Here is a 16,266-nt window from a genome sequence, read left to right on the forward strand (position 1 = left end):
TAGTTACTACAACTATGCCCAGGGGCAAACAATGTGAACATAAATTATTTGGGCCAACACAGAAAAGGCACAGGGGCAAATCAGGACCATGGTTTGAACAGAACGGGGTGCAATGTGGTTCTAGGGAGTGCTGCACAACGGAGGAAGCTTTGGGCATCATGCAGTGACCGTTACGGACCATTACTGGTTATAGTCTAGTTACCTCTGTAGGGCTGTCAGGGCACAAGTGATAGGGAGGTGAGGGATGTAAGTAGGAAGAAGAGGCTCGAGAGAGGGAATGCTGGGAGGAGTGGACATCCCCGTACAGGTCAGACTCGCTGATATGGAGTACTTCCTGTTTTAACAGTTCAAAACACGCTTTTAACCGCTCGTGCCAAACTTTTGGAACACAAGCCCCGGCTGAGGAGCTCCCACCAACAACACGTGTAAACAAAAGAGGGAGAAAGACAAAAACAGTTCTCATACAGATTGCCCCCCTGTTAAAGCCTCAGCTCAATATGTCCAGTTACACGAGGTGAGGGTTAAATTTATCTGGATCTGTTACACGTCACTACGACAGTTGAGATTTTTCTGAGAAAACCATGTCGGCACACAAACTAATCACAGCAAGTAAAAGAGTTAATTGGTATTAGGGACTGAACAGACTGCCATGAATGCTCCACTTTGTCTGCAAGTCATGATCATCAACAGTGTGTGTGTTTCGGTGTATGATGTGTAATGTCTGATGTCTGTGAGTGTGTGTGTGTGTGTGTGTGTGTGTGTCAGAACCCTAACCCTGAAAAGGAAAGAAATTGTTTTCTTACCTCCTTCATGGCACTGGAAGACTTGGGGAAGCTTTTTCCACCGGTCAGGCTGTGGTACCTCTTCTCCAGGGCTGACAACCTCTCCTTCTCCTGGAACACAGGCACATTAAGGTTTACACAAGTGTCAAGCGACATCTAGCTTTCATGTGTGATGTGCATTCCTGATTATGTAAGTTTGCGACAGTAAACCCCCTTTCTACTATCTTACATCTTGCTCAGTTTTCCCAAGACTTAACAACCTTAACAACTTGAATGTACCAAGTCCATTAATGAATAAGAATATTTCACAGACGGCCTTAATGTTTTGTGCATGCAGTGCAAGGCTATACAATAACAACAGCAGTGGCTGTACCTTTTGTAGCATCTGCAATGTGAGATTCCTGTCCTTGGCCAGCCGGTCACACTCCTGAGAGGCCTGCAGACTGAGCTGGTTGGCCTGGTTTTCCAGGGCAGACACCTTCTCCTAAGGCACAGATGTTAGACACGGTTAAATATGGAAGCGGTACAGCCAAAAGAAAATTAAGTGACAAGAGGATGCATAGTTATCATGCCTTTCTACTAAAAGGCATGATAGATTATGAGACATGATACACATGGCTCATGAGGTAGAACGGGTCATCTAGTAATCGGAAGGTCGCGGGTTCACTCCCAGGCTCCTGCGGAGAGCATGTCGAAGTGTCCTCGAGCAAGACACTGAACCCTTAACTGCTCCTGATGAGCAGGTTGGCACCTTGCATGGCAGCCTCTGCCTATGAATGTGTGTGTGAATGGGTGGATGTGAGGCGTGCACTGTAACGTGCTTTGAGTGGTCGGTAGACTAGAAAAGCGCTATATAAATGCAGTCCATTTACCATTTATACAGGAGTAATAACAATAAATGTACATTTATTCATAATAAATTTTGCATCATGGGAAAAGCTCAAGGTTTTTAAAAAACATCAGATTTAGTAAACATCAGATTGAAAAAAAAACATGACTAAAGGAAAAACATCACTGAAAGAACAGGTACAAGTAACTTAACTGATCACTCAGGGCTGTTTTAAATGTGAGTTTTTAAAGGGAAATTTCAGATTTTCAACCTTATCGCTGTCTATCTGTAACAGAGAAAGACAGTTTTTCCCGGTCGTTTCTGCATCTCTGGGGCAGCAGTGAAACAAGAGTTTTTTGGTGGCCGCCAAGTAATGTATCGTGACATCAGTTGGTGGCCAGAAAAACTACAGCCTAACAGGGTTTCTAATACTCTCCTCTAAAGATGCTGTTAAGAAACACATCGTCATTCTCTTGACTAAGCTTTGCTTCTGATGGTGGAAAAGACATCCCACAACACTAGCACAGAGGGCTTAGGGACGATACAGAAGCTTATCTGCAAAGCATTCTGGTATGTGTCGGCGCTGTGGGAAAGACTATGAGCAAGAGATCACCGATTCCTCTGTCAATATAGTACACAATGAGGACTTAATTGCTTCAATCCACTACAATACTCATCAATACTGATTGCACATGCACAAACTCTTCAGTGAAACTGCCCTTTAAGACATATAGAACAGCGGTGGCTAACCATGTGCCATGGAGAGCCATGTGTATGCAGGTTTTCATTCCAACCCGACTCCACACCAGGTGATTTCACTGATACATTCTTCCTCTTTGGTTGAAGGGTTGCTAATCAGTGAAATCACCTGGTGTGGCTCTCCATGGCACATGGTTAGCCACCCCGATATACAATAAATGGTCCGGCACACAATAAGAATAAAAAGGATCAAAAGACATGCATAGGGCACCCGAGTAGTGTAGCAGTCTATTCCATTGCCTACCACCATGGGGATCACCGGTTCAAATCCCCATGTTACCTCCGGCTTGGTCAGGTGTCCCTACAGACACGACTGGCTGTGTCTGCGGGTGGGAAACTAGATATGGGTATGTGCCCTGGTCGCTGCACTAGCGCCTCCTCTGGTCAGTCAGGGCGCCTGTTCAGGGGGGAGGGGGCACGGGGGGGAATAATGTGATCCTCCCACGCGCTACATCCCCCTGGTGAAACTCCTCACTGTCAGGTGAAAAGAAGCGGCTGGCGACTCCACTTATATCAGAGGAGGTATGTGGTAGTCAGTATCAGAGGAGGCATGTGGTAGTCAGCAGCCCTCCCCGGACTGGCAGAGGAGGTGGAGCAGCGACTGGGACTGCTCCGAAGAATGGGGTAATTGGCCAGATGCAATTGGGGAGAAAAAGGGGGGGAAATAAAATCCCCCCCCCCAAAAAAAAGACATGCATAGGTTAATACTCCTATCCGTGCCCCTGACTGAGGCATGGCAAGAAGAACTGGAATTGATCCCCGGGCGCTGCATGACGGCTGCCCGCTGCTCCTAAGTACAGTGTGTGTTGGGATGGGTTAAATGCAGAGGAGGAATTTCCCCACGGGGATGAATAAAGTACATCTCATCTTATAAACAGTAATGTACAGCCAGATGTGCTGAGGTCTCTCAGAGGACTGGTTACCTTTCTCTTGGCCACACTGCTGTGGTACTCTGCCCTCTCCTGCAGAAGCTGCTGGCTGATGGTCTCCCTTTCCTCCTCCAGGCTGCTCTCCCTCTCCAACTGTTGGAATTCCAGGTCCTCAAACTGTTTGGTGCCCGCTTCCAACGTCTCACCGTCCTGATGGAGCCCCGCAAACATTTATAAACAGTTAGATCATGGCAACAAAGGCCATATTTAATATTGACCATTACACCTTTTGCCATTCTCAAACATATGCAATGAGTTTTTGCACAGCCTGACATCTTTTCTTTCCAATCTAAATTATGCATAAACGTTTTCTTAGCATGGTTGCAGCGCTTTCCAGTAGCACCATCATGTCACCATTAAACAGGATTCTCAACACAAATAGCTCAGCCAGGCAAACAGCCATGGAAGAACATGCTTCTATCACAGAATGGCTACTGCAGGAGTAAATCAGACCCATCGTGCGAGTAATACCCATCAAAAGTGACTCTGGGCAGGAAGACTTGGGGTCAGAAACGCAGTATGACTTGATGCCATTTGAGCCATTTCTTGTCCATGGCTACTAGAATTACTTAAGAGTGAATGCCTACAACCCAAGATACATCCCGCTTTGAAAATGCATTTTGGATTTGATTTTCTGAGACAAAGAGGCCTATTCTTAAAGATATACTAAGTCCCTGTATAGTCTACTGTGGGTTATTTTATCTTAAGAATGTTGCTTGCAACATCGGAGTGTCTGTAAGGATACAATTAAATACACTGCATTTACACTTACAGTACAAAATCGCGTTTTTGAAATATTTACAGATACATTTCAGGTGGTTAAAATGGATATATAATGTTTTAGAATGAAACTCATCCTATAGAATATTCCAGACACAAGGACTGAAGGACTGTATTGCAATAAAAACATCAACTTTCACAAACAAGATTGAATGGTCTTAAATATGAGTCTTCTTCTTTCAGCTTGTTCCCTGTTTCTCAGGGGTCACCACAGTGGATTTTACAGTTTCCATCGGTACCCTATGAGGGCGGCCGTTGTTCACCCGGGACTCGACCGATCTGGTATGGAGCTCGACCGATCCGGTATGGTCTTGTCAATCCGCATAATGACTTGGCAAAATTTTACGTCGGCTGCTCTTCCTGACACAACAACTACCCCTATGGACGGGGGTCTTAAATATGAGTAAACATCTTAAATAATGGGCATTTTGAAAATGCAAAAAAAAAGATTTAAGCTCTTTTTTTAAATGTCTGATAAGAGTAAAGAAAACATGAGAGTGTTTGTAAAACAAAAAATTTGTTTAAAATGTTTGATATTTACTGTACTATGGGGCCTACATGCAAAATAGTTTATGATACCTTTTTTAGGTTTTTTTGATTGACAGCTGTCATGCAACTTCACTGTGGATAAAGGGCAGCATGAAAAATGCACTAAAACTAACAAACAAGGCGTCTTAACGACAAAGTGCAATGAAGATTTCAAATCACCGGTAATACTAAAAAGACGGGCCCCTTACTCCAAAGTAAAGACACTCGTTTACAAAAGACAAGTCACAGGATTAAAGGAAGAGAAGAGAAAGAGTGGAGCTAGTTAGGCGCTATGTTAATTGATTAGTGAGCGGTTAAAGGTTATGCGAGACGGGGCAGCTCGAGGAGGAGGTACCAACCAGAGTCACTGAAGACATCAACACCCAAAACAGATCCACAATCACCAGCGGGGAGGACAGCGTACAATGCAGCGCATTCATTTCACATGAACCACATTTTACCAAAATGCAGCGCTACTAGTCGAAATCACCAGAAGCTATCTCTGTGTTCCCATCATTGTCCTTAGAGCTTCAGTAGCACATGGGTGCAGTTTAAAGAGCAGGGCAAATTCCAGCAGCATGTGGCATTAACAAGTCTGTGTGCAGCACCAAAGGATTTTCACAAATGCAGCAAGTGTGCGTGTGTGTGCGTGCATACGTGCGCGTGCAGGTGCCCCAGCTAATTGGTCAAAGGTGCTAGTAGCACTATGTGTGTACTATGTCTATGCTAGCACTATTAACACTAAACATTGCCATAGTATCACAAATAGAGGCAACATTTTTACAGCGATAAATCTCAACTAGACTAACATTTATTGGCTTTTTTTGTGGATAAAATGATGCTGTTAAATTTGTTTTTGCTTCAGTTCTTTCATCGTTCATTATGCTGAAACTATGTTGCGCTGCAGGAATTTCCCATTGGTTTGATGGCCAGGGCTGTGGGCTGGGAAAAAAAACTGCAGGTCTGTGCCAATGAGCTCTCAAAGGGTGGGGTGGGGGTCAGGCGATCTAAGGATCAGGGCATGTGTGGTGAGAGGTGACAAACTGGGTCAGGGTTTGCAGTGGCAGGGAGACGGGCTACTACGGTTGGAAGGACTGGAGGAGGGGCTACACAGGTTCTGGTTCTTCTCACAGGCTGACGACCCACCCTTTTGAGCTGTTCTTGCAACTGTTCCCGCAGAGACTCGGGACAGTTATGAAGCTGGTTCTTCAGCTCAGCGTAGCCCTCCTGGAGGCTCTGCAAGGCCCGACGCTCAGCCTCAACATTATCCCTCTCCTAGAAAGACAACACACACACCCGCAGACAGAATGGATGGAGGAAGAGAGGAGACAAAAACACACTGCTGAAAATCCACGCCATGCAGATAAAAGGCTGTCTGGTGTTGTTAGCAAAAGATGATCATGACAGTTTGGGGATCGAGGAAATCGGGGCACAGTAAGAAAGGACACTCAAATGTAATGATATGAACTCACTTCTCATAAGCCCGGTCAGACAATAGTGAGGCACAACAGTAAATTGCTTTTACAGTTGAAGTGTGTGTGTAAGAGTCATGTACCTTGGGTTATACTCCAGTTTCAAACTCCGAGATAAATCAATAAGGACAAACATCACTGATATTACCTGGGGTTAAAACAGATAATCAGCAGGGCAGCTGTAGCATTTGCCCTGCTTTGCCTTATCATCTATGACGTGAAAACTTTAAAAAGGTAAGGAGTCCCCTCAGGGGACTGGCACCACTGACAGGATTATTTTTTAAGAGCAAAATGGATGCATCAGATGATGTTAAGAATAGTTTCAAAAGAGGCAGTAGCGATTCATCACCTTACCACAGCACAAAGACATTATTATTGTCAATGACAAGGTGGAGGAGGCGAGATCACAGAATCAGAGGCAATTCTAAGTAGGTAATTTAACCTCTGATTTTCTTCTAAGCGTTAATGCATTTTGAGTGTGTGTGGGGGTAAATTGGCTAATTGCTACACTGGCTCATGTGCTGGGGGTTGAGCGTGGGGGGGGGTCATGGACTGGATGCTTTTTCTCTTTTCCTTTCTCACTCTGCTAATGTTGAAATGTAATGGGTGCAAGTAAGAGGAGGAAAGAACACCTTTACAGCCACTTTAGTTAACATGCTCCCAAGTCAGTTAGTCTGCTAGTTTCCCATCTCGACTAGCTCTTTATACAGTGTGTCTAAAAGAACCTGCATACCACAGAACCAAGGAGGAAAGAGACCGATTAATCATTCCACAGTCGCTCTCGTTTACTGGACTTCTGGCCCACAGGGGCTGTTATGTGGACAGTGAAGAGACAGGAAAGTGGAGAGGCCTAGAGATTGATGTGAGCGCTGAAAAAGCAGAGAGGGGATTAAAGGGTTAATGGATGTTGGTTAGTTAATAGAGGCAATCTGAGGAGAACAAAAGACTGGGGGAAACCTGAGACAAAACCACCACAGAAGAGTCAGACAAGAGAAGAGAACACCCAGGGGGGCTTTTACTTTGTTTTGTGTATATATATATATATATATATATATATAAGAGCTTCACCTTATCGAAAAACAAAATCAATCTGCAATGCATTCGAACCCCTACTTGCACCACACCATCAAATACAAGGTAAGGTAAGCTGTGTACTGATAGGAAAGGGTTCCTTTGTATAAATCAAAGACGAGTGACTACAGAAACAGAACAGGCAGTGTGTGAGTGTGTGTGTGTGTGTGCATGTGTATACATTTATGTCCAACCCTGTCTGTCTGTCTGTTGCTCCTTAACTCTCTCTACCTTGTCTTTCTCCCGTTGGATGGCGTTCTCCAGCTCCTCCAGCTTGTTCTGCAGCTGAGCAATGATGTCAGACTCCGCCTCTATCTGGTCAAGCTCTGCCTGCCTCTCGCCCTGCAGCAAGGCACACTCCATCTCAGCCTAGTGGGGTGGTGCAAGTCACACATGTCATGAGTTTGAAAGGTTGAACCTTAATAAAAGTGTGCTCCAGGTCTCCACACACCAATAACAAAATGTTCAAGCCATGAACTGTCTCTATATTTAGGCTGCTTTCATGTCTACTCTCCCTCTCTCCCCCATGTAGGTTTTCTAAGTAGAAGGAAGACTAGGGGTTAAAAAGAAAATTACAAGGAAAATTTTTCGTTACATAGTCAGAAAATATCTATGACAAACAGCATAGCCATTTCTCAAATGACATCCCCTACATTTGCTTAAAGACCTTTGGTTCTTCTCCAGTTAACCCAATCTCTATAAAAGACTAACCAATGTCTTTTGATTCTAGTAACAGAGACTACTGAGAGGCTGTTTACACCTGGCACTAACATGCGTCATGGGTGATCCAATCACAAGTGGACAGCTCTAAGTACAGGTGTGAATGCACCCCATGAATCCTCAGTGTGTCTTGAGATTAGATCGCTCAGGCCACATTCGGAGGTGGCCTGGGATGCGGTTGTCTTATTTAGGATTTGGGAATGTTTGCAATCACAACATTGTAAGATGGTGACAGATGTACTCTTAGCCTTAGGCCAGGACTCCGCAGTCTACACCCATCTACAGGCCAGTGGCCAAGGATGAGGATGTGCACATCCCTGATAGGGAGGAACGCTGGTTTGAACGGGGAGTCATCTATGTGAAGAGGGAACGACCACCCCTGAACTGGGGGGGGGGGGGGGCCTAAGAGTACATCTGTCACCATCTTACAATGCTGTGATTGCAACCATTCCCAAATCCTCTGTGAATGGTCATTTCAACTGTAGTTAACAGTGACGCCCATATTTGCATATGAAATTGATCGTTGGTTTCGGTCGTTAGGCCACTGTATTGTTTATAAGGGTGGGAATACCTGAAGTCAGTTGAGACTTAAGAGGAAGAGTGACAAAACATTTCTGTTAATAAATGACGTGTCCAGATGAACTGATTCAACCGTCTTTGATCAGAATAATAACGTTTACACAGCACTTTTTAAAAACCTGTTGTGCTTCACAACAAAGCGGAATGGTAATAAAAGAAAAGAAGTGCAGTTGGGATATGAGATAATTTATTTTATTTCTTTAAGAGCACTTCAAATTTTGTATGACAACATATTTTTACAGTAATAACTTATGTACAGATGTGAAACACGTCATGCTAATTGATGGTGCAATAAAATGAGGCTCGAGTGAGCAAGGATGTCTCATTTTGTTGCATGCCTGTTGTTTCGACTCCTCTCTCCTTGTGTTTCTGTACGTGTTTATTACGTGATTGTGACATGTGCCATGAGGAGGGTTCGAGAGGAAGGCAGACACGGTTCTAGGCAAATAACACAGAATTTATTTAATAATGTCTTATGTCTTTCATTCGTTCACTCGCACAGGCCGGTGCACTACTCTCCTGTGAGCCACACCCCCTCTCTCCGCTTGCAGCTAAGCCACACCCCCAACCACAGTGATGTAACATGTTTATTTGCATGTAGAGCGGGGAAGTCACAAGTGGTCACTCGAGCTGCATGTGGAGACGCATTCTAATTCCAGGTGTGAACCGACGTACTTGAGATCAGATCAGATCACTCAAGACACATGTTAATGCCAGGTGTGAACAGCCTCCTCCTAGTCTTCTATCCTTGTTGTTGATTCTACTTTACTTACTTCTTGTTTGGACTCCTGGAGCTGCTGCTCCAGCTCTGTCAGGCGGGTCTTAAGCTCATCCACCCTGGCCAGAACCCGAACCCGCTCATCCTCCAGGTAGCTCAGCTCCAGAGGACCCACACTACCAGAACAAGATGGGTCCTCATGCTGCAGGATAAGGGGAGAACAGAGTGGGATCAGGATTAGAAAAGACTTATAAAAAAGGGAAAGGGAGCGGCTGAGAAAGGGAGAGACGAATACATTATAGAAATATTAAGAAACAGATAAAGGGTGCTTGTTCAGGTTCAAGTAGGGATTACAATACATGAAGTGAAGAATTAACATAACAAATGTGTTGGGGAGTAGAATGTATCCTGAATGTCTTAAAATGGTCTGTAAACTAAAACACGGGCTACATAAAGCTTTACAGTAAACTGTATTCTTCTTCTCCTGATTCTGGTCTTCTACAGGTTATAAGGGACTAAAGAAATGGGACTTTTCTCAAAGTGTCAAGTGCAACCTGACATGGCTTTCATGTTGCTCACATCCCATGCATCCATGTGAAACAACATTCTAAATTCTTCTGAAAAAAAATCATCTACATGCTGATTGCAAAAAATGAACCTTTATAAAGAAGAATGGGGCAGCTCTTAACTGAATCCATCGCTCTGACTCAAGTTTATTTTTGGATATCTAGCTATTTCAAGCCATTTTTCTGAGCTTTTTGCACATGCTGACATCCATAAAGGCATGCAGAGCGTCTCCAAGGGGAGGTGAGCATTGCCTCTGACCTGTCTGACTCCATTAGGCAGTGCTGTTGCTGTGGTCGGAGGAGATGTCCTCACCTCCTGATGGGTGCTTTCAGTACTACTGCACTCCTCTTTCAGGTTCTCCTCATCGCTCTCCCTCTGTCTCTGGGCCAGACGCTGCATGGACGAGTGCGGTGTCCCTCCCAGAACATTCTCCATGGAGGGCCTCAGCCCACAGCTGTCAGCCCCAGGGAAGCCCATTCTCCCGCTCTCTAATGTCTCCACCGCAGACCCATCACTTTTGTTATATTCAGCACACAGGTTGAGGATGGTCTCCAGTCGCTGTCTCTCCTGTGGAAAGAGGAGTCAAGTCAAATTTATTTCTATAGCCCAAAATCACAAGGTACTCCCGAAGGGGCTTTACAATCACTGCAATATACAACACCCCCTATTCTTAGACCCTCGATGCGAATGAGGAAAAGGGAGCAACCATGGATGCACCAGCAAGCAGAGAAGGCGAAAGAGACAAATGAAAGAACAGAATCAATTAAGACAAACAAAGGGAGACATACAGACACGCAAGGGGAGAGAGAAAAGAGGTACATCAGATTGGATCCAGCCGGGAAAGAAAATATGGCCTGCTATCTAATTTCCTGTTTGTGTGCCAGTCAGCAAAGTTGAGACGGTCACTGATGCCAATCTAGAAATATGCATCACAAGGGTTAGAAAAAAAAAACGCTCGAGGCAGGCTGGCTGGAATAAAACCTTCAGAGTCAGTCCGTCTCGCTTAAATTTATGGCTCAGTACAACTGACTATCTTCTTAATATCATCTATGCCTCAGGAAGACGGCACAAAACTTACCAAACGCATAACAGATGAAGCTGTTCTATGCTGAGGAAAAAGACAAAGCTGGTTTCAGTTTGAGACGGCTTCTTCTCACTCCTGAAATGTCATTGCAGCCCTTGCCGTTTCTCTCCCCTGCGTTCTGCATGGCAGGCCTTTGCTGCGATTGTCCAGCTGTCACCACGAGAGCTCAGCCCTCCTACGGAGCTGTGCAAGGCTGGACCAGTGGGTGACCTTTGATCTCTTAGTGTCAGTTGCTGCCTTACTGCAGAACCCCTGAACTGCAGACACAGTGTCTCTGAGCTCGGCCTAACCACACAGACTGTTGCCCGGCACAACACATGGGCCTAAACATGGTCATACAGCCCTGAACAAACGCAGCATTCACATGCTGAATGAAAAAAACAACCCTGCCTCTTCCCTTTAAATGTAGCCAGACATCTGCTCAATGTCTTGGTTTTTAACCAAGTTAATAATGTACACATAACGGCACTAAAAGTCTATCACATCAAGGGTTCAAATAAAAAGTAAAATACAGCTTGTTCAGCCGACGAAGGCAAATCAGATCCATTTGCACAATTTCAGGTTCAAATCCTTCAACTCTTTTAAAAAGTACCCTTTAGAGAAAGACACTGATCCAGTATGCACCAAAGTTAAACATAAGCTGCAACTGCGCTTAAAGTTATGGTATGGACTGACATGATGGATAGTTGGGACACCCTGTTTTTTCCCCAAAAAAATCATCATTTCCATGTTATTTATAAAAGACGGGACACAGATTTGGAGCTGTCGAAAGCATTCGGAAGATGACTTTTCTTCCCCCTGTACATAACGCCTCCAATCAATCCACTCAAGTCAGATTGCAGGAAATGTTACTGTTGCTCTGTTCTCTGCGTCGAGCATCTGCATGATGTTTTCTGCAGCCCCCTCGCTGTAGCTGTAACCTGTAATCTGGGAACAGTTGGCTTTTAACAGAGTGGGTGGGGGAAAAAAAGAGACCCCAGGCCATAGAATAGTGCTCCACATTCACCGGGAAAGCCGTACTTCAAACGTTTACTGGTAAACCAACAACCACTGCCACATAAGCACGTCCAAATCCCCCCACTCAAACATGCACACGCACCTACACACACACACACACACCTATAGATTGGTACACTCAATGCGCTGGCACCTCTCATTTCACAAGGGGGTTGATTGAGATTTACACTGTCTCATTCAAGTGGCAGACAGCCTTTCACCAAACCTGTCAAACGGCTGAGCAGCAGGGACTCAGATACATATCATATCATTAAATGTGATGTTTCGCCTCCACATAAATCATCTTGACGCAGTGTCCAATTTGAAGCCAGACAACCTGCAAACTGCAAGCAAATTATGTTCATATTCAGTGACTGCCTCGCTGTCGGGTCTGTCTACATTCAAGCACATCATCTTTAGGAATATCTTTCCTCTTTTTTTCCCCCTAAACGGGCCTTGTAAACACCAGATGTGCTTTTTATGTTAAGAAGCCATTCCTGTGACCGACACTTAAGAAAAAAGGTCAGAGCCTTCACTTTATAAGTCTCTCTGCAGATATCGTTAGTGCGATCCCCTAGGCTAAGCACAGACCGGAACGGAACAATGTGGCACGAAAAGTCGCCGTTTAAATTCATTACTTTCTTCACCAGATGCCAAGTCCTGATGCCCCACTGGGAAACAGCGGAGTTGGATGCATTTAATCTCCAGCGCTCTTCATTGAGGCTAATGAAAATTCTTGTTCCTGTTTACTGAGTGACATGTCCAAGAGACAGAAGGATAAAGCCTCTCTTTTATTTGTACTTTTTTCCCACCCCAAAACAGGCACTGATGCACACTTGAGCATCAAAACATAATATCAACAACATTTTTAACATTATTCAGCCCTGTCTAATTTTGGTTTGTTTACAGCCAATAAGCACTATTGACTTGATACCTGCTTTTAGAAAAAAAGAAAATCACTGTGAACCTGGCTGAGAATAAAAACCTGGATTCACTCACGCTCATGATGGATGTGCGCAAATAGTTCGGACCACACAGTGAGTCTCGACAGTCCCAGAGACATGCACACCTTCAAATAAAAACAGGCTTGACCAAACCACAGATGAACAAATACCGGCCTTTTTACAAGGCAGTACCATCCCCATTCCCATCGACCCTGTGACCCCCCCCCCCCACTGACTGCCGAAATAAGCACCCCACTTCTTTTCTTCTTTTTTTTTTTTACTTTTACCCATTTTTCTCTCCAATTATACTTGGCCAGTTACCCCACTCTTCTGAGCCGTCCTGGTCACTGCTCCACCCCCTCTGCCAATCCAAGGAGGGCTGCAGACTACCACATGCCTCCTCTGATACATGTGGAGTTGCCAGCCGCTTCTTTTCACCTGACAGTGAGGCGTTTCGCCAGGGGGATGTAGCATGTGGGAGGATTACTCTATTCCTCCCAGTTCCCCCTCCCCCCTGAACAGGCGCCCCGACTGACCAGAGGAGGCGCGAGTGCAGCGACCAGGACAAATACCTACATCCAGCTTCCCACCCGCAGAAACCAGTCAATTGTGTCTGTAGGGGCGCCCGACAAAGCCAGATGTAACACAGGGATTCAAACCAGCAATCCCCGTGGTGGTACGCACCGGAATAGACCGCTATACTACCCGGATGTCCTCAAGTGCCCCACTTCTATCCTTGAAGAAGATGGTGATGGTGAAATAGCCACGGCAAACGGGCCTTAGCAAACGTCCTACAATTAACACACAATACCACATGAGACGACACACTTTTCCTGTTTCTTGGAATTCATGGTTTGCCACAGTAACAGACAAACAGTGTAAAGGGTGGATGACATGGGAAAAAAAAGGATGTGTAGACAATGGAATGTGCACCATAACTGCTGCCATGGTTGCCACGTTGCCAAACATCCCCTGAGGAGACTTCAGTCACATGCAGACTCATCGATGAAAATGTTGTTCACCTAATCTCTGATTTGTCTAAATTTTCTGGAAATGAACTTGTATGCAAGTGAGTATGTAAGTGTTGCAGAGAAAAATAATAGCAGGGCTCCACAGTTTGTGTTCATAAAATGAGTTCAGTAAGACCTGACACGCTTGAAAATGACACCAAAGAAATTATGAAAAACACAATTTCAAGTTCAAAGTAAAAATGAAAGCGTGTTCAGCCTCCTGCGAGTCCCTGAAATGGATCTCACCAAACACTGTCAGCACTTGCGCTGGAGGTGAGCGCTGAATGAAAAGAAAAATGCTGGAAGCAGATTGCTCAGTAGGTGTTTCTATACATTGAGAAAAGTTTCACGACAAAACTATTCCTCCTACTTTCTCTTCAATATTGTGATAACATGCATATCATACATGCAGTATTTTTGACATATGATGTGTCAAATAAACAGGGATTTTCTTTTATTTTTATTATTTACTGATTCAAGTTGTTCATTTGTTTTCACTTCTGCCATCTGATTGGACACATTAAATCTAGCTTTTGTCCCACCCCTCCTTCATTCTTATTGGTTGGCGGTTCTAGAAGCGAGATTGATGAGCTGTGAGCTTCAGTAAAGGTTGGAATTGTTTCAACAGTGGAAAGAGCAGCAGTGCACAGAGTGATAGGCTATCAAAAGAGCTCAGGTCCGGGGTGCCCGGGTGGCGTGGCGGTCTATTTCATTGCCTATCAACAAGGGGATCCTGGTTCGAATCCCTGTGTTGCCTCCAGCTTGGTCGGGTGTCCCTACAGACACAATTGGTCGTATCCGCAGGTGGGAAGCCAGACGTAGGTATGTGTCCTGGACGCTGCACCAGCGCCTCCTCTGGTTGGTCGGGGTGCCTGTTCGGGGAGGAGGGGAAATTGGGGGGAAGAGCGTGATCTTCCCATGCACTACGGCCCCCTGGCGAAACTCCTCCCTGTCAGGTGAAAAGAAACGGCTGGCAACTCCACATGTATCGGAGGAGACATGAGGTAGTCTGCAGCCCTCCCCGGATCAGCAGAGGGGGTGGAGCAACAACTGGGACGGCTTGGAAGAGTGGGATAATGGCCGGGTACAATTGGGGAGAAAAGGGGGGGAATTTTTTTTTTTAAAAAGAGCTCAAGTCCCTGCAAAGTAAGACCTTTCCAAAGAAAGCTTTAAAAAAATACAGGCTGCAATTTTTTTTACAGGTCTGTGCAGTGAATACAGAGTGTTGTCTAATAAGTCCACTGAATGCATATCAAGTCCTTAACTTGCTTGGACTTCAACAGCAGCGCCTCTCCTCTCTGAGACTGTCTCCTTGTTTAACTGGGCTATATTCCATCCCTCCTCAGCATCTGCCCTGGTGTTTACGCTGATGAAAGTTGATTTGTGCCAGCCCATGGTTGAAACACCTTGCCAAACACACGTAGCAAGCTAGCCAGCATGCCGACGAGCAACAAAACATCTGACTGCTAAAACTCGGTACTAACTCTAGCCATCCGTGGGGCGAAAGGGGCAAAGCTCAACCTTAAACCACACAGCGTGTGACAAATACAAACACAAACAAATTTAGTTCAATCATGTTGACTAAGTACCCTCTGGGAAACAAGGCCGAATCAGAGTCAAGCAGTAACCCATGTATTATAATGACAAATAACAGTGATAATGCTAAGCACACAAGATAAAGCTAAGCACATCAGCAGGCCTACACTTTCTTGGCCTGAGGTTTAATTACTGTCAACTCTCCATATGGAGTTCACAGAAGTACTTACCACTTCATTATATATATAGCCTATCAAGAGTACAGGACACAGGAGCTCTCTCTCTCTGTCATACACACACACACACACACACACACACATATATATATATATATATATATATATATATATATATATATATATATATATATATATATATATAAAACTTTGTTAAAAGAAACACCAACAGCAGGGAAAGTGCTCAACAAATAAGGAGCAAAATAATCCAGGATTATTTATATATATATTAGCAGCTGATGAATGCGAGATACACAAAACAGGCCTGTACTGCAATGTATTAAAATCTTTTTTTCCCCTGTATCCGTGTTGATACATATACATACATACATACATACATACATACATACATACATATATATATATATATATATATATATATATATATATATATATATATATATAACTCAAATGGAAGGAGTCTCTGTCTGTCTGTCCTTCGATTTTCTTAACAACCGTTCATCTGATCGACTTCACACTTGATGGGTGTATTGCTGAGGACCCAATGAGGTGCAGTGTTGAGTATGAAGTCTTTTGAATGAGTAGTTATCGAAAAAAAATCGAAGGAGAGAGATACATACATACAAACAGAGACATTATTCCAGCGGTGACCAGATGACACTTTTCAACACAATGTCTTCAAAACCTAAATTCCCATAGTGTCTGTACATTAGAAGGAAAGGCTCTAAACCTTAAGAGTGTTAACTTAAGAAAAAGAACAGCCTC

General features: G+C 44.4%; 1 protein-coding gene across 9 annotated transcripts in view; it reads right to left on the minus strand.

Moving 5' to 3' along the window:
• phldb1b (pleckstrin homology-like domain, family B, member 1b) overlaps positions 1–16,266 on the minus strand; it is a 109,850-nt gene that overhangs the window by 15,696 nt on the left and 77,888 nt on the right. For 6 of the 9 annotated variants that reach the window (XM_056283926.1, XM_056283929.1, XM_056283924.1 and 3 more), the window contains 7 exons: positions 9,993–10,301; positions 9,223–9,369; positions 7,382–7,519; positions 5,754–5,882; positions 3,294–3,449; positions 1,156–1,266; positions 804–893 (listed from right to left, as the gene is read on the minus strand). In XM_056283926.1, the coding sequence (XP_056139901.1) occupies positions 804–893; positions 1,156–1,266; positions 3,294–3,449; positions 5,754–5,882; positions 7,382–7,519; positions 9,223–9,369; positions 9,993–10,301 (1,080 nt within the window). The remainder of the gene's footprint in view (positions 1–803; positions 894–1,155; positions 1,267–3,293; positions 3,450–5,753; positions 5,883–7,381; positions 7,520–9,222; positions 9,370–9,992; positions 10,302–16,266) is intronic. The other 3 variants (XM_056283925.1, XM_056283928.1, XM_056283927.1) reach the window with 3 other exon arrangements.

This window comes from Lampris incognitus, chromosome 7 (genome assembly GCF_029633865.1).
Source record: "Lampris incognitus isolate fLamInc1 chromosome 7, fLamInc1.hap2, whole genome shotgun sequence".
In the NCBI taxonomy this organism is placed as follows: Eukaryota; Metazoa; Chordata; class Actinopteri; order Lampriformes; family Lampridae; genus Lampris; species Lampris incognitus.